This window comes from Leuciscus leuciscus (assembly GCF_965113295.1).
Source record: "Leuciscus leuciscus genome assembly, chromosome: 15".
Lineage (NCBI taxonomy): Eukaryota > Metazoa > Chordata > Actinopteri > Cypriniformes > Leuciscidae > Leuciscus > Leuciscus leuciscus.
Window position 1 is genome coordinate 11,114,560 of NC_138739.1, and position 24,367 is coordinate 11,138,926.

At 36.3% G+C, this 24,367-nt stretch overlaps 3 protein-coding genes and 1 long non-coding RNA gene across 4 annotated transcripts in view; 3 read left to right on the forward strand and 1 right to left on the reverse strand.

Moving 5' to 3' along the window:
* The window catches only part of LOC309474957 (uncharacterized protein), a gene marked incomplete at its 3' end in the record, with an annotated part of 239,061 nt that overhangs the window by 64,432 nt on the left and 150,262 nt on the right, over positions 1–24,367 (forward strand). Inside the window, exon 2 of the mRNA XM_082137576.1 lies at positions 14,888–15,214. Within this exon, the coding sequence (XP_081993702.1) occupies positions 14,888–15,214 (327 nt within the window). The remainder of the gene's footprint in view (positions 1–14,887; positions 15,215–24,367) is intronic.
* On the reverse strand, positions 7,385–12,439 carry LOC309476250 (uncharacterized protein). Its single transcript, XM_082139521.1, has 6 exons — positions 12,210–12,439; positions 10,498–10,902; positions 10,121–10,189; positions 8,997–9,113; positions 8,863–8,907; positions 7,385–8,591 (listed from the first exon to the last, which is right to left on the reverse strand). The coding sequence occupies exons 1-5, from the start codon at positions 12,253–12,255 to the stop codon at positions 8,870–8,872; spliced, it is 675 nt and encodes a 224-aa protein (XP_081995647.1). The 5' UTR covers positions 12,256–12,439; the 3' UTR covers positions 7,385–8,591; positions 8,863–8,869.
* On the forward strand, positions 16,393–18,153 carry LOC309476429. Its single transcript, XR_014198139.1, has 3 exons — positions 16,393–16,511; positions 17,014–17,081; positions 17,594–18,153. It is a non-coding gene; the product is annotated as an uncharacterized lncRNA (long non-coding RNA).
* LOC309476147 (SLAM family member 5-like) overlaps positions 20,793–24,367 on the forward strand; it is a 30,121-nt gene continuing 26,546 nt past the window's right edge. The window contains exon 1 of the mRNA XM_082139367.1: positions 20,793–20,956. Coding sequence (XP_081995493.1) covers positions 20,914–20,956 — 43 coding nt within the window. The 5' untranslated portion in view covers positions 20,793–20,913. The remainder of the gene's footprint in view (positions 20,957–24,367) is intronic.

Consider the following 24,367-nt stretch of genomic DNA (forward strand, 5'->3'; position numbering starts at 1 on the left):
GTGACCACATTCATTAATCTGCATGGTGATGGCGATTTTGAAACACTGCTTCATGAAGCTTCGAAACATTTACGAATCTTTTGTTTCGAATCAGTGGTTCGGAGTGTGTATCAAACTGCCAAAGTCACGTGATTTCAGTAAAATAGGTTTCGTTACGTCATAATTGTTTCGAAATTTCAATGGTTCACCGCTGGAGGAACCCATGAATCATGAGGATTCAATGAGATTGAATAAATGTCTATGGTTTTTACACGATCTCTGATCAGTTTTGAACACGTTATAATCAGACATTAGTATAATTAAAAGGAATAATTTAAGTCTCTTATTGGCCTGTTTAGCTGAGCAATCCATGAAACAAACACAACAAAAATTGATAAAAGAACATAATATTATTCAGACACTTAATATATAACGGTATTAGATGATTAGTTAATTCCATTTGATAGATTTTACTTTCGATAAAACATTTGCAATGGGTTGTAAAAGCTGTTTTATTCGTGTTTGGCCTGAGTTTTTGTTGCACCACTGTTCTGACCAGCAGGGTGTTTTGAACGCTTCAAAACATTGAATCATTTTGCGAAACATTTGGTTCAATTGATTCAAAGCTTTGAAAAGATTAGCTCAGCTTTCCTGTAGCTCAGTGGTAAGAGCATTGCATTAACAACGCAAGGTTGTGGGTTCGGTCCCAGGGGATTGCACATACCTATGTATAAATGTATAGGATAACGTAATGTAAGTCGCTTTGGATAAAAGCGTCTGCCAAATGCATAAATGTAAAAATGTAAAATGTAAATGTAATAGCAGGAGGAACACAATGCAACAGGAAGGGCCTAGTCATTGTATCTGTTAAGTGGCCTATCGAGGGGTTTTCATCCTTCTAATGCCTAATACGAGGAAGGCCGAATCCTACAAGCAGGTTCCAAGCAAGACTTAAATACAAATAACTCTGAAAGGGAAATTAATTCAGCTACTTTAACAAAACAGTATTTCTGTCCCTCCATTGACAGCTACGCAACTACCACTTGACACTTCAAAAAGTTCATAAAGAGATCATAAAGCTAATCCATCAGTAAACTCATCAGTCCTTCGGATGAGACGTTAAACCGAGGTCCTGACTCTCTGTGGTCATTAAAAATCCCAGGATGTCCTTTGGAAAAAGAGTAGGGGTGTAACCCCGGCATCCTGGCCAAATTTGCCCCCTGGCCTCTGTCCATCATGGCCTCCTAATCATCCTCATATACTGATTGACTTCATCACTGTCTCCTCTCCACCAGTAAGCTGGTGTATGGTGGGCGTTCTGGCACAATATGGCTGCCGTCGCATCATCAGATGATGCTGCACATTGGTGGTGTTTGAGGAGATTTCTCCCTTCTATGTAAATCGCTTTGAGTACAAAAGCCAGGGATGGAAATTAGCACCCGCCACCAGCCAAATGCGGGTGATTTTGTGTTGTGGCGGGTAAACTCGCTTCACCTACCGGCCACCGTGGCGGGTAAATAAAAATAGCATACTGTTTCACACGGACGGCGGACACTTTTAGAGGAGGACACCTTCAAAGAAAATGTGGCGTTACATCGCAGGCGTTAAGAGCTGGTTAAGAGGTCTGCAGAGAAAACATCTTTGCATTGACTTAACATTGAAATCACTCGCGCGTCCGGTGTGAACGCACCGACGCGACGGTGGAGCGTTTTTAAGATTTCCACTCTGGAGTATGGTTTCACTTTTTTGCATTTTAAGCCCCAAAAACGCCGTCGCCGTCTAAACGAAAGGCACATCTGATCAAATATTTTTACGTTTTCACCCGCGAGCGTTCTCGTGTAAACAGGGCCTATTAGTTTCATTTTTGGGACTAAAAACGTAAAACTGGAAGCCATAAAATACCACGAATCATCCAAATGCCACATCCAGGTAAAAAAGAGAAATATAAGAGAGAAAGCGTGTATAAGAGAGAAAGAGAAAATGTCAGTATTTCATTGAGACTTGGGATTAAATAAACTGCTTAAAGGGATACTCCACTTTAAAATGAAAATTCTGTCATCATATACTCACCCTCATGTTGGTTTTTAAAAGTTAATTTCCATCCCTGACAAAAGCGCTATAATTAATTATTATTATTAAACAAGGGGGACGTGGTAACTGGAAATGAGGAGGTGGGACAAGAGGAGCACATGGCCAACACAAACAAAGACAGAGCTATGTGCTCAGGCACAAGACAAACAAGGAAACATAAAAAAAAAAACTGTGAGAAGACGGACAAGACTGTCAGGAACCTGACACGATAACTTCATACGATGAATAGATTGAATTTAGGCTTTTATTCACATCTAAACATTGATCAGCGTTCAAAATAAACAGACGCTCAATGAACCTGGGGCCCGTTCTTCGTATGTGAATTACTCAGTTGGATTACTCATCTGGATTTCACTGTTGACATGATCTGGAATTGTTAAATTATTCTAAGCTCATCCTGGAGTTGCTGTCATATTATAGAAGCAGGTCCATAACTAAAAACCTGCTCAGGAGCAGCATAATTATTTCATGTAAACAGGATTGAATTGCATCTTTTTAAGTGGAGGTGATACTTAAAGTTTGTCCCAGCCACTGCGACATACTTACAGGAGTATTGCACCAGGGACAGTAATAATTTAATAATAATAAAACAATTATTTCAAACACATTTTATTGTCCTTTTAATCATTTTAAAATTATTTATTTAAATTTGAATGTATTATTTTGTTATGATTTATTGAATTAAACTCTCGCGTGATTTATTGAATTAAACTCTCGCTGTTAGGCTATGTCTGATGAAAACAACGTCGGTAATGTTTCTTGTCCCGTAACATTGACAGTTACGAATTGCAACGAATCACGTTAGCTATAGCCTATATTTTTAATAAAAAAAATAGCGAAATTCGACAAAAGTTTATTAATTTGCATCCCTAATATATGTTGATCATTCAATTTTTTTAATTATTATTTTAAAACAGCTGTCAAACATTAAATGTTTAGTTTATCTCACACTTTATGAGCGTTTACAACATAAAGCCCGCCTTCTTTAATTTGATTGGTCAACTCACACATGTTGATGAGCGGCGTTAGATCACTGACAGGCAGAAGGTCTGTTATCCTGGCATTGCGCAATAATATCTGTGCAGCACAAAAGTAGACTTAATATTAGGCAATTATTTAACGCCCTTTATTATATAATAAACTACACCTCGGGAAAATATGATCACTATAGTGTGGGTCAGCTGAAGATGGTCAGTTAGGGTGGATCCACAAGAACACGAGTCCTGGGACAATACAGTCTGATTTCAGTTATATAATCTTACAGCGCTCAAAGAAAATGGTTTGTGTTGTTTTGATACTCCTCTGTTTGTGGCAAGTGGTTGGTAAGTTATACATTTTATATATATATATATATATATATATATATATATATATATATATATATATATATATATATATATATATATATATATAAACTATCTTTATATTAGTTATTTTACTGTTCATGTTTTAGTTTTTAGTAGTATTTTATCTACGATGCTGATGTTGTTATTTTTGTGTAGCTCAACTTTCTAAATGGTGCTTTCCTCTTCCAAACCTTCAAGCTTTCCCATGTCTTTGTCTGTTGGACACATTCTCATTTCATTTCATTTTTTATTTTATTTATTTTGCTGCACTTCCTTTTCTTTTTAAAGCTTCTCCTAGTTAAGGAAATCATCATGAAATTATAATTTAATCACTGGCAACTTCTGTGTTTGTGCTGCTGTTCTTCATTAGTTACACAAATTAGACTTTTTAAGTAAATCAGCTCATTTATTTGGGAAACTTAATCTGTGTCTGTTCTCCAGGAGTGTTTGCTGACACAGATGCAGTGAAGTCAGTGTCAGTGATGGAGGGAGATTCAGTCACTCTAAACTCTGATCTTACTGAGATGATGGATGATGATCTGATTCTGTGGAGGTTTGGAGATGAAAGCACATTAATAGCTGAAATCAATGTACTGGCCGACAGCATGACTGTATATGATGATGTTCTTGATGGGAGATTCAGAGACAGACTGAAGCTGGATCATCAAACTGGATCTCTGACCATCACAAACACCACAACTGAACATGCTGGAGTTTATCAACTAGAGATCAACATCTTCTACGAGGGAAATATATTCAGTGTCGCTGTTTATGGTAAGTGTGAGTCATTATATTTAAAAGCAAGTCATCATCACAAACACCATAACTGAACATACTGGACGTTATGAAGTAGATGATCAGAAATCTGAGCAAGAGTTTCAATCTCACTGTCTATGGTGAGTTTAGTATTAGTTTCACCTGTTTTTACCTTTAAAGTAGATGTATCTGAACATTGCGATTATTTTGACTCTTAAAATTACTAAATGATTTTAATTAACCATATTTTTTTCTCTCTCAATATGTTTAAATCATATATTTTAGAAATGTAGATAGAGGAGTGAAGATCATAAGAGACACTCACTGACTGACTGACGCTGCAATAAACACTTTTTGAAAATTGTTGTCTGTCTCGACCCAGATTCCACTACAAAATATATTTTAGAATGAGCTCATCCCCAAAATGGCTTAATTATCATAGAGAAGAAGGAAGTTTGAGATTTGGATGTTCTGGGTTCATTCTGACACCGGTGATGTACCTTGCCACTGCTATGCTGTAATAAACTTTTTTCAAAATTCTCATGTATTTCAGCTCGTCTGTCTGTTCCTGTCATCAGCAGAGACTGTTCATCATCATCATCATCATCATGTTCACTGGGTGTTCATCAGTGTTGAATGTGTGTGATGCGACTCTCTCCTGGTACGCAGGAATCAGTGTATTGTCCAGCATCAGTGTGTGTGATCTCAGCATCAGTCTCTCTCTACCTCTGGAGGTGGAATATCAGGATAAAAACACCTACAGCTGTGTGCTGAACAATCCCATCAGCAACCAGACCACACATCTGGACATCAACACACTCTGTCACACATGTGCAGGTACCACAGCACTGATGATATATGTGTGTATTTACTGACCTGATCTCTGTCTTCTGTTGTAGATCACACACATTCACTCACACTAATGACTGTCTCTCTTTTCCTCTCCTTCAGTTCTTCCAGTGTCAGTGTCTCTGATAATGTTGATCTCTGGATCTCTGATGATTGTTGCTGCAGTCATGATCTTCTGCATCTGCAGGAAATGTAGAAAAACTGATCAAGGCAAGAGTTTTAAACAAGTATTATTACAAGTAATGCTAAAAATGTATATGTAACAGGTATCAGGTTAGATGCCATGCAGATTGAAACGAGGCTGTGAAGGATAGAAGTAAAGTCTTTACAATGACACGCACTGTAAAGGTCATAGATCATGTCATTTTCACAACTTGCATCCTTTAAAACTGTTTCATGGAGTTGTGTATACCGAAAGTTTTTATGTCTGACAAAAAAGGAAATGAATGTGACAAAAAATGCACGTATTTCTGCTGTTCTCTGTATGTGTCAGAACAGAATCTGAATGAGTTATTTTATTTTTATTTTTTAAATACAAATTAAATTGAGCTTTAATAGTCAAACTAGCTTTAATAAGTCTGCATTTACACAAAAACAAATCAGAACAGATTTTTCATGACATTTGAAATTGGTATAATAAATAAATTGGTATTACTGTCATAATGGCATTATAATAAGTATTTGATTTCTGACAGCCTCTAAACACTTCAGTCTGTCATTAATATCCACTGTAATAGAATTTTTAATATTTGCATGTCTAAATGTAGTATGTCGATGAGATATACATCTCAAGCTGCTTCACGTAAAGAGTAGCAATGAGCTGGACCTGATCAGATTCAAGACTCAAACTTAACAACATTTAAAGGCCAGATTTCAAATGTTGCATTATTATTATTATTATCTTGTGTTTTGTACAGAATGTTAAAGAGGAGGATGAAGTGGTGTATGCAGATGTCAGAAGATGTCTTCAGTCAACTCAAGATCCAGCTGTGTGATCACTTTCACCAGGAGCCTGTGCTTGAGATTGGGATTGATGAGAATCACCAGAATATTACCATTAACATGTATATAGTGCATTTTTATTTTCAGCATGATATTTTTCAGTTTTGCTCTAGATTTACCCTGTATGACATTCAGAGAAGGATTAATACAATTCTGTCCTAAAAAAATTGCATTGTAATGCAGGGATTTTTAAGAAAAATCTGCCAAATATTAGCAAGTAGCAAATGTGAGTAAAAGCAGCATTGCAGCAAACTCTCCAGTTGGACCTGGTGTTTTTGAATGCTAGCAATGCTGTCATATGTTATGTTTCATTGTATTTTCGTTCATGTTCCTGAGTTTCCTTTCAGTTTAGTTCTCATTGCTCATTTAAACAGATACTTTATCAATCTGGTCTGAAAAGTAGTCACATAATCAGCAGTATTTATAATATGTTATTTAGAAGAAAACAGTGTCACAGTGACAGATTCATTTCTTGGCAGATTCTGCGGTTCTTTTCAACCCAATAACATTAGAAAATGTATCATTTTTATGAGTTGCCATTTTTGTATGACATTGTATGAACTGAATTGAACATTTTGCACATTTGTCACACAAAATTGTAAAAATGAAATGAGTAAACTGAGCTGCTAACCTCCACACAACCTTAACTAACCCACAACCAACCTTTTATACGCTTCTTATACTCTGCTAAATCAATAAATGTGGATTTGAATGTGATACTGTATAGGAGCACATCTGATCTCTTCTGGAAGCTGGTTTCAGCTGCGCTGGCATTATAGATACAAGCAGACTCTCCTTACTTTGAGTGAACCCTTGGTATCTCTAACTGACTTGATTCTGATGATCTGAGTGATCTGTTTATATTCAGTGAGAATATCTGCAATGTATTGTGGTCCAAGGCCATTGAGTGATTTATATACAAGTACCAGTACTTTAAAATGCTGATGGTTTGTTAATGGTGTATAAAGTATATAATCCTGGCAGCTGTGGTTGTCTGAATAATTCTGTAAAAAATACAGTAAAAATGTAAACATATTTACAGAACAACCTGTAAATTCTACAGTATAAAACTGTAATTAAAGAAAATTGCAATTTAAACCGGTAAATCCAACAACGCACACTGCTAATAAAAACTATTTTGTACCTTTAACATATACTGACAATAATGCAGGTGGTGAAAGAGGAAGCCTCATGAAGAAGGAGCTTTTCAACAAGCTGAATTACACTAGTGTGTACAGTAGAAGGTCTACAGTAGAGTCATTCACGCAAACACACAACACTTGAATAATGCAATAAACATTCATTAAACAACAGAAGATATAACATAAAACCCAACTGGCCATAACTGATAACAAAAACTGTAAAGAACCATCATTTATTAAAAGAAAATTTTACACAAGGAATTCTGGGAATGCCAGTTTACAGTTTTTCGCTGTAAATTATTATTTGCTTTTCCTTTTTTACTTCTAAAAACTGTATATTTAACAGAATTTAACTGTAAAGATTACATGAAATGTCTGATCTTTTACAATTTTTGAACTTATAAACAGGGTTGTTGTTTTGTTTTTTTTACAATTTTACAATATGTTACAGTTAAAATTACACAAATGTGTTTACAATGTAATCAGATTCCAAAAATGAAGCACTTGTAATTTCATTGTAATACTTTTTAGATGCACATAATTGAAACTCAATAACTTTTAATTGACTAAGATTACTTATTTTTCACAAAATGCCAGGGAATTATTCCGAATTAATTGATTCTCCGTTTCTGTTCTCAAAAGATTTATGAAATTGCACACTCAAACCAGCTACTACTCCGGCGACTAATTAAATAGAAAATAGAGTACAGCATAAACAAATAAAATATTTAATATTTTTTATTATTTTAAATTTTTTATTAACTATAAGTAAAGTTTTTATGATTACATTTTTAACTTCATAAATATTATTTCTCTTCTAATTCTTTTCACCATGGTAGAAGATTATACTTTTTAAATCAATGTTATAAACAAGATAGGTCTAAAGTAATAAAAAATTTGTATGATTATATTACCTAAAATGCCATATCCAGTGGTTTATTTCATCAATGCATTTGCACAGGGAGTCAATGAGGCTGCAGTGTTAGGTGATATAGCTACAGTAAGTAGATCTGTGTGTCGTCTGCATACTGGGTTGTTTCAACTCAAATATGGGTCAAATATTGGGTCAAATATGGACAAACCCAACCATTGCTTTACATTTTTTTTTACTAATTTTTTACTATTTTTTTTAACTGTTTACTATTTTGTCATGTTACTTCTGGGCTTTTTGTCTGTTTTGGTCTTGTATTGTTGTTTAAAATGTTTCACACGCTCATAAAATTCAACTGTGGTTATTACTTCATTTTACTCTATTTTTACTTTATTTATTTTTTACACTTCTGCTCATTCTGTTTGGATTGTTGTTCAGATATTTGTATATTTTTCACTCCAGATTATGCATTTCTCTCAGATTCCATGATCGTCTGTGGTGTTTGATGTGCGTACTGTATTTGTTGCAGGCCCCGGCTGACAGATTACTGTTAACCTGTAAAACAGGATAAAATGAGAAGAACGGGAGAGTCGCGTCAGCTCTTTCACAGATCCTCTGCAGATATATATTTATTTAATGCACAACAAGTCAATTTCAAGTACAACAGTTGCTTTTAAAGCATTAATTCACTTTCTTTTGTCTGTGTCTCATTACATAACTTTTTTTAAATGGCACATTTTTGTGAAGGTTGTAACATGCCTAAGACATTTGCACCATACTGTATTTTTTGATGAAAATGTTCTACTACAGTAGTTTAGTATCTTACCTCATATTTAGACTTTCAACAGTTGCTCAAGTTTGCTTTTCTCTGCTTCTGCTGTAAGAAGAAAACACACAATTAAATGCTAATTTTGCATATAATGATGTTGTTTTCCTTTTACTATAGTATCTGTAGGTGACACTTGCCATTTGTAGACCTCCTGCGACGAAGATATATCACACCAACAACTGCAGCTACAGACATCAGAACAGCAACAGCACATATTACTGCTACATAAACTATATTCAGACCTGAACCTGGAACAGAAAAACACAGACAATCATCAGTGGGAGTGAATCTGATACAGTAACTGGAAAAAAATTAATGACACCCTCGTTGAATTCTATGGTTTTATGTATTGGGACATAATAACTGCAAAACCAAGGACACCCTTACTGCTTCCATAGAAATGAAGAGGGTATCATTCAGGCACTGGTTATCAAAAATAATGATAAAAAGACGTCACGCAGCAGCACGCTGTCATACGGAAACACGGAGGACATTAAAGTAAGCGATTATGCAGTTATGTATAGCATGATCTGCCAAGGAAGCCAGCGAATAAAAAAAAAACAAAGACGAGGATATGAAAAAAGAGGGAAGAGTTTCGAAACATTTATGATGTTTTGCTTGTATCTACAGCCGTCACTGTAATACTTCAGGTATGTCAAATTTTTTGAAGTGACTCCCATGAGCACAGAAATGCGGCGAATGTTGCTCTAGAGAGGCGTAAAAGTTGCATGAATGAGTCACATGTGCAATAAAAATGTGGATTTGGGCCACATTTACCTACAGTCTGAACATAGCCTTAGAGAAATAATTGTTGCTGCCATTAATCTATGAAGCGTTACAAGGCCATTGCCAAACAATTTGAAGTCCATTATTCTATACAGTAAGGTAGATTATTCACAAGTTGAAAACATTTAAGGCAGTTGCCAATCTTCCCCGGAGTGGACGTCCCAGGAAAATTCACCCAAAGATCGCAAAACACCCAAGAGCAACACCTCAGACTCTACTGGCCTCAGTTAGCATGTGAAATGATGAAGTTCATGACAGTGCAATTGGAAAATGACTGGACAAGTAAGGCATGTTTGGAAGGGTTGCCAGGAGAAGCCTCAAGACTTTTTGGACAGACAAGACCAAAGTGGAGGTGTTTGAGCATTATGCACAGCGCCACATTTTATCCGAAAACCAAACACAGCATTTCTGCACAAACACACCAACTTTTTCACATGACTGGAAACAATGAAGGGAGAAGGAAACATACTTGTGTCACACTCTTTTTCCTTCTCCGTCTCGAACGATCTGTCATCGATTTTGGCAGGAACAGACAGAGCTGGAAAATACAAGAGAATAAAAGTAACAAAATTAATAAAAGCACACAACAATTGATTTGAAATATCTTAAAATTTTAAAAACAAGGAAGATACTCCCTGCAGTGTCTCATTATTAATATGATGTAAAAAACATCACCATCCATAGTGCTCAACTATAATAGTGCTTGATATAAAAAGGCAGTCAGAAAAAGAGCCTTTTAGGACTAATTATAATATTCTTAATGTTGGATGATTATTAAGAAGGTTTGTGAACAGCGTCAGTCTAAACTTGCCAAACCAGAAATGCGACAATGACTGAGAGACTCACTGCTGACGGAGACGATGAATGTTTGTATGGTGTCGCCGATGTTGCTCATTTTTTTGGTGATTTTTGTGCTGTCACACTTGCTGTTTCGGTTCAAGCTTTGGCTGGTTCCTGAGCTCTTGCTTTGGATGAAATTTGCTTCAAATCGTCCAGCATGTTCAGATGTGATGTCTCTGATGGTCAGAGATCCGGTCTCATAGTCCACCTCTACTCTGTCTCTGAATCTCCCGTCTTCTCCATCATACAGACAACTAGTACCGGGCTCTCCGTTGATCAGAGCTATGAGAGTGTCGTTGAAATACCACAGCATCTTGTCGCGTGTTTGTTTGATAACACCAGTGTTTAGAGGGACTGAATCTCCCTCCATCACGGACACCAAGTACAATCCAGAGGTTTCACCAAGCACACCTGGAGAGAAAGATGAACAATAATTACTTAAACACATTAAAACACAGCAATGTGTTTGATTAGGAGAAAGCCAATGACAGAAAATCTTATATCATAAAGATCTCACGTAAATATTAAAATCCTTCATACAGAACTATTACTATTACTGAAGAAGATTAAGCAATAATAAAAAATAATAAAACCATCTCGAGATTAAAGTCATTATGTCATTATAGTAAATTGTTCTCGAAACAACGGCTTTATTCTCAAAATTTAATTCGTGTTTTTTTTTTCTCAACATTGTATTTCGACTTTTGTTCTAGAAATTGTTTAATCTCGGATTATGACTTTAATCTCGAGATGGTTTTATTTTTTATAATTATGATGACTACTATATTATAATGAGAATAATTCATTATAATTATAATGACTGACTATAATGTGTTTTATTTTTTTATTTATTTTTTGCTTGGCCCTAATCCTCTTCTGTATTAAATAGGCATACTATTTCTGAAGTTGGGGCAAACCTATGCATATGTCAACTCATAAAGATTAACAAGTAAGATATCAATGTATTTCCGTCCAGTCAGGTGAATATATTGGACTTACTGATAAACATCATAAACCAGCCTGACTTGTTTCCTGGTTTAGGCCTATACTGCGCAGCCAGCTCTGTTTGCTTTTAAAAGAGTTTAAGCACTTAAGTTTGGTTATTCAGGTCTAAACCAGTGAAGAGCATTTATTAGTGGTGTTACGTATGAACCAGAGGCTCGAGTTCATCTGTAGGCTATATTAAGAAACCTGTCGAGGCTTGTATCGTTTCTCCCAAAATCACGTGATCAACAGCATGTTTTTTTGTTCAATCACTTGCAGGCACAGAACAAGAAAGGGAGAGATAGGGAATAATTTCTTTACATAATCCTACATTAAACGCATTAAATGTGTTAAATTGGTTAGTGACTATTGCTGGCAGAACTGGTCCAACGGGTTCAGACAGAGAACAAAGGGAGTGCTGACTAATTCTGTCACTAAGCTCGCCAAAACAAACAAACCAAAAAAAAAAAAAAAAAAAAGAAAAGAAAAGAAAAGAAAAAAATAGCATTGCGCGACCTTAAACACTGAATTAGGATGCAATTCATAGAGTAACTGTGTGTGTGTGATGCATCTACACCTATTCATTCGGCAGAGACATTTATCCAAAGCTGACGTCACACCTAGCCTATCACTTTCAATTCATGCATTTTCTGCATTAATGCATTTGCTAGAAGTATGTCAATGCATTGCCTATCAAAAATAAAAAATAAAATAAAAAAAGTCAAGCGACTTACCATCAAAGAGAAAAACAAACAGAGTGAGCACACGATAAACTCCCATTTTTTATTTTTTATTTTTTTTATTTTTGTTGTTGTTCACATGCTAAATCAATTTAATCGAATCTTGAATTCTGCTGCATCGTCGTTTCCCCGGAGTCTGTGCAAGTCCTGTGATGGTGGAGGAAAGCAGCAGGGCACGGAGAAGCAGTTCAGGAGTGGAAGAGATGTTCCAGACTAAGGAAAGCGATAGTAACACTGTGCCTTTATTTCTTACTCTAGGTAGGCGGGGGGGTTGCAAAGTGTTGGATCATGATATCACAGTTAAGTAAGATATAGGCCTTCAATACACTTTTGTATATTATAGCCTATATGTGGAAATGTATTTAATACCATTTATTAGTGATGCGTGTGAGGCAGTGTGTTATATCGAGTATATATATATATTTTTTTACTTAATTCCGCATCCAGGTTTGTATCGTTTCTGTGAAAATCACGCCCCTTCAAATCAAGTTTCGTTTTCTGTTACATTGCGTAAGTTGTAAGTTTTATTAGGTTGGTTGAAATATGCAGGATGTTTTCAAAGCAGTATGTTATGATTCATTTATAAATACAAATAATTCTACTTTATAGTGTATCGTTTATTTTTTGATTTCCTGACACACAGATTGTGTGTGTGTGTGTGTGTGTGTGTGTCTGTTTGTGTGTGTGTGTGTGTGTGTGTGTGTAATTATTACAAAAAAAATAAAAAAATCTTTTTTATTGATAAATTAAACATAACATCCTGCTTTGAAAACTTTCAAAGTAGGCTACCCAAAACTCCACATATTTCAAGATTTTCAACCAACCACATTAAAACTTATTATTATTTATTTGAATAGATTTTAACGTTATTTTAACAGATAACGAAACTTAATTGCCTTCCATCAGATTTTCTCAGAAACGATATCTACGACATCACTAGTAAATGTCATTTTGTTCAAACATGCATTACGAACCAGAAGATGGCGCTGTTCCCAGCTCAACCTCAGAGCTTTACAGGGCTTCATTCCCAGACCCAGTATGATGTTCACCGATGAGACAAAACATCATGACCAGTCAAATCGTTGATCGTCTCCTCACAAGGCTAAATATTATGGTCTGAGGAGATTATGAGCAATCAGTTTGGTTACACTTTATTTTAAGGTGACGTAGTTACATTGTTGTCTACTTATTAAAATAAGTACTGAGTAATATTAATTAACTACATGTACTTAGGATGTTAGGATGCAATAATAGCCTAATTGTATCCTGTAAATGTGTGTGATGATGCATGAGACATTTGTCTAAAGCAACTTCACATAAGGTACACATTTTCAATTCATGCATGTTTTACATGAATGCATTTGCTACACAAGTCAAGACAGCTTCAGTGAGAAAGACCCCCACACTCCCCCACTATGGTTGCATTCGAACATATACACATTTTTTAACCACAGCTCCACAGAAAACAGCGCATGTTCTTTTCTAGCGCTGAGAATGAACACGATCCACCGAATGTGACACCAGCAACTGAGTCAAAGTGAAACTTCTGCGGTCTCATTTATTTAAAAAAGAAAAAGTAGATTGACCCGATGGATGGAAAATATGTGTGTATTATTGTTAGGCACACTGATGTGTGTGTGTCAGTTGTTTGTGGGCAAAGAGTGTCTTTATTTCCTCTCCTGTTAATGAACCTCATCATCAGACTTCCTTTTTCACGCAAACTGATACTGATAAAAGACACGGATGTTTCAGAAACAGTCAAATAAGAGTCACAGGGAACATTAATCTGACTCATCATTCATCACTTATGGACAATTAATTAACACATCACATATGAGGTTATACTTTCATCCATACATTCATTCTTCCTACTCACACACACAGAGATAGAGAGAGAGGGAGGGAGATACTAAAATGATAACCTGGCCAAATCATGTATCATCTTCCTGTGGTATAACATGTTTTCTGCCGCTATACAGTGATTCTTGATAAAGGCTTTTGTTGTGTAATTTTAAAGTGAAATCCAGTGTGTGGTCAGTGAAGGGTGGTCGAGTCCTGATGGGGGAGGATCCACACACACACACACACACACACACACACACACACACACACACACACACACACACACACACAGTTCACAGTTCAAGACAGACAGCTTTCTGAGATTTCCATTATAATGTTACAGCGATCAAAGAAAATGGTTCATGTTGTTTTGCTCAGCTTGTGTTTGTGGCATCTGGATGGTAAGTTACAAATGTATTTTTAATGCATGTTTGAAGCAATGTTTTTACTGATTTAGTTCATGCTTTGTTTTATATTCAAAATAATCAGTTAGATTTATGATCTTTTGGATTCAGGCATTACAGATCACATAATGGACAGATTCAGTCAGCTTATTAATAAGATCACTAAATTTTTATTTTTTAAAAAACGACATGTGAATATCAAATTAAGGTATTTGAAGAAAATATAGTTTTACAGTCTCAATGTAGGACATTATTCAAAATTAAAATAATTTAAAAAAGTTTTAGATTGTTTTTGTGTTTAGCAAAATCAGTGAGCAAACATTTTGGAACAATCAGAATCTCTGATTGCAAATGGCAAAGACTGCGTGTTTTTTTTTTGTGTGTTTTTTTTGGGTGTAAAATTGTTCACCTCTGTTTGTTCTTCAGGAGTGTTTGCTGGTACAGATGCAGTGAAGTCAGTGTCAGTGATGGAGGGAGATTCAGTCACTCTAAACTCTGATCTTACTGAGATGATGGATGATGATCTGATTCTGTGGAGGTTTGGAGATGAAAACACTGTAATAGCTGAAATCAATGTACTGGACGACAGAATCACTGTATATGATGATGTTCCTGATGGGAGATTCAGAGACAGACTGAAGCTGGACGATCAAACTGGATCTCTGACCATCACAAACACCACAACTGAACATACTGGAGTTTATAAACTACAGATGAGAGGTGTGATCAAGAGTTTCAGTCTCACTGTCTATGGTGAGTTTAATATTGGTTTCCTTTATTTCTTAATCGGTTTGAAGTAGACCTATCCTAAATATATCATTTTTAAATAATTAGTAAAATCTAAGATATATAATCTCTGTATTCTGTATTATTAGTGAAGTTCACAGCGTAATCTGGGAGGAGTGAACCCATCTAATCTTTCAATGAACTGCAGATCACATAAGTAGCCACTCACTTTGCTCTGGCATCAGCTGTTCTGGCGTCCCTCCACCTCCCCAACTCCACCAACATAGGCATCTTGCTACCATACTCATCATCCGAGCATTTGTAGTCCCACTGGGGGGTTTATCTAAACTCGAGTTGAAGCTGCTTCCTCCACTGCGGACAGCAAGCCAAATACGCTTAACCTTATTAGCTTAAAGATTATATGGGAAAAGGAACTTGTGAATCAGATACACAAGATACATTTTTCTGGTACAGGAATTTAATAGTATGATTTATTCTGCTGTTTCTAATCTTTCTCAGCTCTTCTGCCGGTTCCTGTCATCATCAGAGACTGTTCTTCATCATCAAATTGTTCACTGCTGTGTTCAGTGTTGAATGTGAGTGATGCGACTCTCTCCTGGTACGCAGGAATCAGTGTATTGTCCAGCATCAGTGTGTGTGATCTCAGCATCAGTCTCTCTCTACCTCTGGAGGTGGAATATCAGGATAAAAACACCTACAGCTGTGTGCTGAACAATCCCATCAGCAACCAGACCACACATCTGGACATCAACACACTCTGTCACACATGTGCAGGTACCACAGCACTGATGATATATGTGTGTGTTTACTGAGCTGATTATAAAGACTGGAGCTGGTTTCAATTATTGGTGGTAAAACAAACGCTCAGTATTTTATTGCTTAACATTGATTCCTAATTGTTGAACTATGTTCCTTCTTTTGTTTTTACTCAACATAAACATCTCTGTTATATGGATTATTGATACGTACCTCAGATTGTTACTCATATTTACATATATATATCATCACCACTCACTTCGCCTTTCAGCTTGAAATAAAAACACAAGCTTTTTTTTTACTGTAACCCACAGTAAAATGTAATAAACGAGAATTTTGATGTGCATTTAAATGTATATCAGCAAAATACTCCTAACTGTGATGTTTTCTTATCACTAGCTCACACTAATAACTGTCTTTTCCTCTCCTTCAGTTCTTCCAGTCTCAGTGTCTCTGATAGTGTTGATCTCTGCTGGATCTCTGATGATTGTTGCTGCAGTCGTGATCTTCTGCATCTGCAGGAAATGTAGAAAAACTGATCAAAAAGGCAAGTGTTAAATTATAAATGCTATTGAATTTGTAAAAGTAAGTGTTAATAATATTCTTTAAAAGTGTAGTTCCTTTTAACCCTCATGTTGAGTTGTGGTCATTTCGACCTGAAGAGGTTTTTCTTTTTCCTGAAAATGTTAATGTTATCACATTGGACCAAAACTTATCTCACACAACTTTGCTCACACAAGATATAACAACGTCTGCCCAAAAAAGTTATATTTTTTGTACTTGTTACACTTATGGTGTTCCTGTTCAAAAATGACCAGCCTCCAAAAATGTGTTTATAATTTTCTCTTAATGCTATATTATTACCAAATATGGGATTCAAACTTTCTTTTAATTAGCACTGGATTATTCACTCAAAAGCTGAGGAGCATAAGCTCAGATCAATGAGGCCAACAGCCTTAATTACAGTATGTTATAAAGAAACAGATCTAGTTAATATCATTGAGTTTTAATCCATCTATTTATTATATTACATACTGTCATTGAAACAGTTGAGACTCATGAAGAAGAAATCATCTACGTCGAGCCAACGTTCCACAAAAGAAGAGCACAGACATCGGTAAGATCATTTATCACTAATTCATGTCTGTGTATCATTTCAGCTGTGAGTGTGTGTGTGTGATAGATCACTATACAGACAAAAACACAAAACAGCATCATATAAAATATGTATAAAGATCAACATTCAATGCGGGAAACATATGCCATAATACTGACGACAGTCATTCTACCACCAGATCAACATTAGTTAATATTTCCAGAGTTCATAATGAGCCTCTGATGAAGTATTTCCTGTCAGTTTCACACACTGTACATGCTTTTGTGATTCTTACTTGGCTTTTGGGAAATCAACTCAATTCTGTCTATATGCCATTTATACTGGAATACATTTTTATAGCAAGTATTAGTTTGCAAGAATTAAAAAACAAAAGTAAGGAAACAGTGTGAGTCTTTCACACACAGGCCTATGGAAGTTTAGTGACCCACTTAAGGCTAGTTTTATATCTGCATATTGTAACAGGATGTCAAGGACATACATGCATTTATTATAATATATTGTGTTTTTGACAGGATGATAAAGAGGAGGATCATGTGGTGTATGCGCCGATCGCCAAGAGAAGATGATCAAACTTCAAGCACCAGACCAGCGGTGTGATCGCTTTCACAGGAACCGCTGTAGTTCCTCTCAGATCTTTAGTTTTGAGGTTTTTGAAGCGTGATATTCAGTGCCGGACTAATGAAACTCTCTCTTTAAGAATGTACAAGCACTTTGAACAAATGATCTGACTTTTTAAAGCCTCAATGTTTTCTTTTTTAACAAATCCACAAAACAACAACAAATAAGAAACATTTTGCCTCCTCATTTGAGAAATATATGAATCTATGTGGCTGTTAAATAAAGCCTGCTGTGTTCGGCTTCCTCTGGAGCTCCTGACAGTTTGAGCTGGTGTGATTTACATCTGCTCAGAAAAGTGGTTTGATTTGTTGCTGGTTCTGCATGATCTTCTCCTGCTGGATGTTTGTGGTCGATGTTTGACAGACGCACTGAGGTGTCGTTCATTACTGTGTGTTTGAAGGGCTTTATTTCCATTCCTGCTCATATGAAGACTCACAGTCTCACTTTAGCTTTAGCAGTCAAGATTTGATATACAAAAGTTAAAGCTATAGTAAGCTTACTTGTGTGTCAATGTTTAACTGTCATGTTAAGAATGCATATGTATGATTTACTGTTGAAATATTAATGTTATTATATGTGTGCAAATAATAATTTCTTTATTTTCTGTTTGTTTGGTGGGTGGGTGGGGGGGAGAGTAACAAGCAACACATGAATGTTTCTATGTTACAATTAAGTATAAGAAATATGGCTTATATTCAGGGAAAAAATTAGTGTGAAAATTAAATTAAATCGAAATCATAAAATCATAAAAATTACATCTTTCAACAACTTGGCTATAATTTGTATAATTTGCAGTTGGTTAACAGAACATGACACTTAAATTTAATCAAATAAAACATAACATCCCTCTGTTATAGAACGCCATCTAGTGTCCAAATTAAGACTCTTGAACAATAACAGCTTTACCTGTCAGATATAAATTCACTCTCCGGCTGCTTTATTAAATACACCTTGTTATATTTGTCTCGTGTTGGACCCCTTTTCCTTCAGAACTGCCTCTGTTCCTCATGGCATTGATTCAATAAGCTGCTAGAAACATTTCTCAGAGATTCCTCCATATTGTCATGAAAGAATCGCACAGTTGCTGCAGGTTTACTGGCTGCACATCCATGATGTAAATCTCCCATTCCTCCACATTCCAAAATCTGCTATACTGGTTTGAGATCTGGGTGACTGCGGAGGCCGTTTGAGTTTAGTGATCTCACGGTCACGTTCAAGGAACCAGTTTGAAATGATTTGAGCGTTTAAATCATACTCAGTCAATTGGTAAAAAGGCGCCCAAAGTGTGGCACGAGAATATCCTCCACATCATTACACCACCATCAGCCTGAACCACTGATACGAGGAAGGATGATCCCATGCTTTCATGTTATTTATGCCAAATTCGGATCCTATAGAATGTCACAGCAGAAATGGAGACTCATCAGACAAGGCAACGCTTTTCCAATCTTCTAAAGTCCAGTTTTGGTGAGCCTGTGTGAATTGTAGCCTCAGTTTGTGTGTCTTCTGCTGCTCATCTGCTTCAAGGTTTGATGTGTTCTGTGTTCAGAGATGCTCTTTTGCACACCTTGGTTGTAACGTGTGGTTATTTGAGTGACTGTTGCCTTTCTATCAGCTGATCCAGTCTAGCCATTGTCCTCTGACCTCTGGGATCAACAAGACATTTTCTCCCACAAAACTGGAGTGCTCACTGGAGTGTTTTTTTTTTTTTTCATGCCGAGTGAAACGTACAGTATATGATTGACTGAATGCATGTGACACTCGCTTGTGAGTCACAGTGAAACCGTCAGTGGTCTGATCTATTTACAGCTGAACAGAGATGTGGTTTGAGATGATGGCTGGACTAACAGCTTCTGCAGTACAGAAAAATAGAGTCATTAGAATTTATAAGTTGTTAAAAAAATAAAAAACCTTGACCCCTTGATCAATCAACAGTAATGTGTGGAAAATAAACAACAACTAGATACATTTTCTGAAGAGAATGTGAATGGATCTTGATGTGTGCAACTACACTGAGTCCAAAAAGCTCACAAACATGTATCTACGTTATTTCAGGAAAAATTTCAGCACTTAGCTAATTACTATTAGCATGTAACTATTCACTGCTAGCATGTGTTGCATGCTGGAAGTCATGTTTTCTAACATAAGTCAAAAGAGCCCACCATCAAGTCTACAGGATGTTCTGATCAACATAGTGAAGGTGTTTCGAGTCAAACAAGCCCACCCTCATGTTTCTATAACACTTCTATACAAAGATATTTATTTTGATCTATTTGAAAGGAACTCAATGGAACTTGTTTCTAGGGAGCTCAAAATGTTGCATGAGTGAAACGAGCCCACCCTCATGTGCTGCCAAGATATCCATCTGGGCCTTTTATGATGGTAGTTTATGGGATCAGTTGCTAGGGTGCTCTAAATGGTTGCTAGGGTGTGGCTTGATAGCTTCAAAATGATCCTGAGAGACTGATTGGTTGCCTGAGTGAAACGAGCCCACCCTCATGTCTCTATGACACTGTGATCCAGAGTTATGTTCAATAGTCCTATGCAAGTTCTCATAGTAGGAAAAACACATGTCCTCACTTCCTGTTTCATGGGCCGTCGTTTCAATAGGGCAAATTTGGGCAGCTCTTGCGACCCAGGGTTACAACTTACACCCAACTGTGAGGTATGTTTTTACAGAGCTGGCCAGCCTCTTCAGACGTGGAAACCCACACATTTCAACAAAATCCTTGTTCAGAGCTATGACCCGTCAAATTTAAAAGTTAATGCAATTTTTTGCTTGCGAACATCGTACCCCTGATCGCTTATAAAAGTCATAGCACACCTCATCCATGGGTATATGACAAACACCACTTATAAGTGTGCAAGAGAACATGGGTATATGACAAACACCACTTATAAGTGTGCAAGAGAACAATAGTGATGCTTTGCTTCACAAACACCACTAATAGAGTCAGGCCAGAGGTCAGTTTAATAATCGAAATATAGAACATAAATGGTGCAACTTATAAAATAAACAATGCTACTAAGAACAAGTCTTAAAAGGAGAAAGAGCAACACATGTCAGAGTATCTCACACATGTGGTTAGAGTTTAAATCCGGTGGAGGAAACACATGCAACTCTACCTTAATATCACAGTTTAACACCGTTGTGTCAGTTCACAATCTGATTGTCACACAAGTGTTCGCATATTTCAAGCACTGTTATTTGAAGATGGTTCATCTGTTTATTTTCTGCTACATGTGGCATATTGCTGGTAAGTTATATTTATTTTAAGACCTTAAATTTTGTTTTAGTTTATTACAAAGCAATTGGCTGAATTTTTAATCAGTCAGAGGATTTGCATTCTCTGTATGAAAGATGCACAAGTAAAGCTGAAATAAAATTGATTCTGCTCTTTTTGCATTTATTTTTCTCTTGTGCAACAAAATTTTAGAATAAAAGTATTGCGATAATTTCAGCGTTTGTGGCTTTACTCATTGTCCATCATATGAAATGATTAATGATGAATCTGATGATGACAGCTTCTGCAGGCAATCGAGAAGTATAATCATCTAAAAGTCAGTGTTTGTTGCACAGTTCTGAAATGTTATGAGTTAAATCATGTTAATTGTGTTGTTATAGTAAAATACATTTTCCATTAGAAACATATAACTTAGACGGCGCTATAGAGTTTTTTGGTTGAGAAATACAAACAGAGCTGTCCGCCATTTTGTAACTGAGTGTCTGCAACTGTAGTTATACGCATGCATGAATATCTATATCTGCAATAGACTTCAGCTGATGATTTAGCGAACTAACACAATACTAGACGAAGGCATCAGCTAATACAACATTAACGTGAAAATATTGAGTTAATACATAATAAAAGATTAACTCTCCTGTCCTGTGGCCTTATGGGATAGAAAAGTGTCCATTGCATGCATACTTCTGAATCTCGGCAGTAGCTATGTAGCATACTATTTCATAATATATAGTAGAGAAGTGTTTGATTTCGGACGATTTCTGGCCATTATTTCAAAACCCTTTTCACACTACATTGAAGCACCGCTGCTGAAAGTACAGCAAACACTGCTTAAATTGATCATTTTTACCAGGATAATTTTAGGGTGGCAATGCTTTTTCTTAGGATGTCATTTACCACCCGCGACTCTTGGCTACACAACGCATTCTTCACACACAAACAGAATCCACTGTCCAGTCATTATAGATGATCTTCAGTTTTGTTGAACTTGTAGTGAAAATGTCCCTCTTCCACCCATCTCTCCTCCTTCCTCTGTGGTGAATGTGTGGTGAAAGCCTAAAAAAAATGTTTGTTTTAGAACATCAGAACTGTCAGTGTCAGCATTGGCCACACTTTGTTCCTATCAGATTCTTATTTATCTCATGTTTTCCAGCTCATCTGTATATATATATATATATATATAATGAATAATTGACGACAGGCCGTTGAATTATTAGAAAAATAATGCACACCCGAGGTGGTTTGTAAAGTTTTTGTCATTAAAACGCTCTTGTATGCAGGACTAATTTCTTACGCATCTAATCCAATGCCTCGTTGCTAATTCCAAAACGTCATTTTAGAGTTTAAACGGAGGTTTGAGCCACTGATAGCAGACTAATGCTGGGACACACGACTAGCTGACACATTCTCTTACTGTTTTCATCGACTGCAGCAGATTTTAAACACCGACTTTGAACACAGACTGAACGTGCTGAACACGCGTTTGGGCATGATCAATCATCAAATTACATTCATAAAGTGTGTCCTCGACTTTATGCAGTTATTAGAGAGAGATGTTGCAATAATGAGACAGAAAAGCATGTGCATCAATATTATTATTTATTTATTAATTCAATTCGTTTTAATTCGTTCATTCTTTTTTTTCTATAATTGACAGATGACAGTAGACTAGCCAAATATGAAGAAGGGAAAAAAAGCCTTTTAACAAGTAAACCCTATCAATAATTATTTATTTGTTATATTATCTGCAATAAAAATCTGTGCTGCAGAACTATCCATTTATTTAGCCTATATATTCAGATTAATTTTATATTGATTATATATATGTAACCACCAGGTTTTTTTTATATATTCTCAATACTACTTAAATCAAAGACCCATAATTATAAAATAGTCAGTTCAAAAGAACTACCCGGTGGCACGCAAGCCACCCTAATTAAAGGACGTAGATGGAAGCTGGTGTGTCAAAACATATACATTTATTTATTTCACAATGGTTCAATTATACAAACAATTCTAAAAGACAACTGTAATACTTTATGAAACTTCTCTCAATCAAAACACCAAATGGTTAAGGGTGTGTACGGAGTTTCCCTCCTGAGACGTGTCTGAATATAAAGCACACCACACGTCACTCTTAATGAATAATTTAAGAAGAATACACAGGTGAAACAACCCAGTTAAATATTTCACGTGATTCACAGCAATATCCCCCCTTCACTTCACACACACCACTGCAGGCGGTTGTCCCTTTAGGAAACTACACATTACCCAAGTATTTCAATTAAAAGAACCTCACCATGTATACATGAGTTATCAGAGAGAGTCAAGACAAAAACAAAACAAACAAAAAAACAAACCTTCTCCCTCTCTCTCCCTCTTCACATACCCCTAGGGCGTTCAACAAACAGTCGTACAAATTATGGTAGGCAGTTGGTATAGCTAAAACTAAAATAGGAAAAACAGTGACTGGACACACGTCCTGTAACAATAATAAAATGTCATGAAATAGGTTTCTTTTGTAACAACATACAGTCAATAGTTATAGGCATGTTCATAACTGAATAGCAAACAAATGTTTGCACAATGCGTCTTCACCACAATCGCACTGCGTTACCGTGACAGAATAGGATGCATCCTCACCACAATCTCAAACTGTGTTACTATGACAGAAGATACAAAATCAATATACCAAGCTTTTAAGATCATTCACAACATTTCCTAATCTAACTTGGTACCTGCAACAGTTTTTTCCCCGGAACAACCGTTTTGTCCACTGGCCAATCTCCAGCCTCAAGCAATGACAAAAGCACTGGTTTGAACCATCGATCCTGGTGCTTTCATTCCCCACGCTGTACCGACACACTATGCTGGAATCATAGATATCATATAAAGGCTAGATGTCTTAAGGCAGAGTCACTTCCGGCATCACCGGCGGCCATCTTAGGACAGGGCTCTGTGAATTAAGGTGAGTGAGCAGCACGCACACAAATCCTCTTATCTCGCTGAAATCTGGACGGATTTACAAACGGTTTGGTTTCTTACAAACGTTATTAATAACGTGGCTATAATTCTGAATGCTTAAACATTTTGAACATAATTATTCATATGTATGCAGTATAATAGCTACATCTCTGACGTTTATAACAAACCAAACCGTTTGAAAATCGGTAGAAAATTGAGCAAGTTATGGTTATTTAAAAGTACATGCACCATGTTATGAGTGAGCGAGCACCCTGTCTTAAGATGGCCGCCGTGTGCGGATGTCGAGCTCCATTGGCCAGCAGCGCGGACGAGACATCTAGCCTTTATATGATATCTATGGCTGGAATGCTAGCTTGGCTTGTCGCTCTGTGACTACGTCACACTAAATAGCCAGCTGAGCAATGACGTGCTCTGAGGTGATGTCTACTAGGTCCTAAT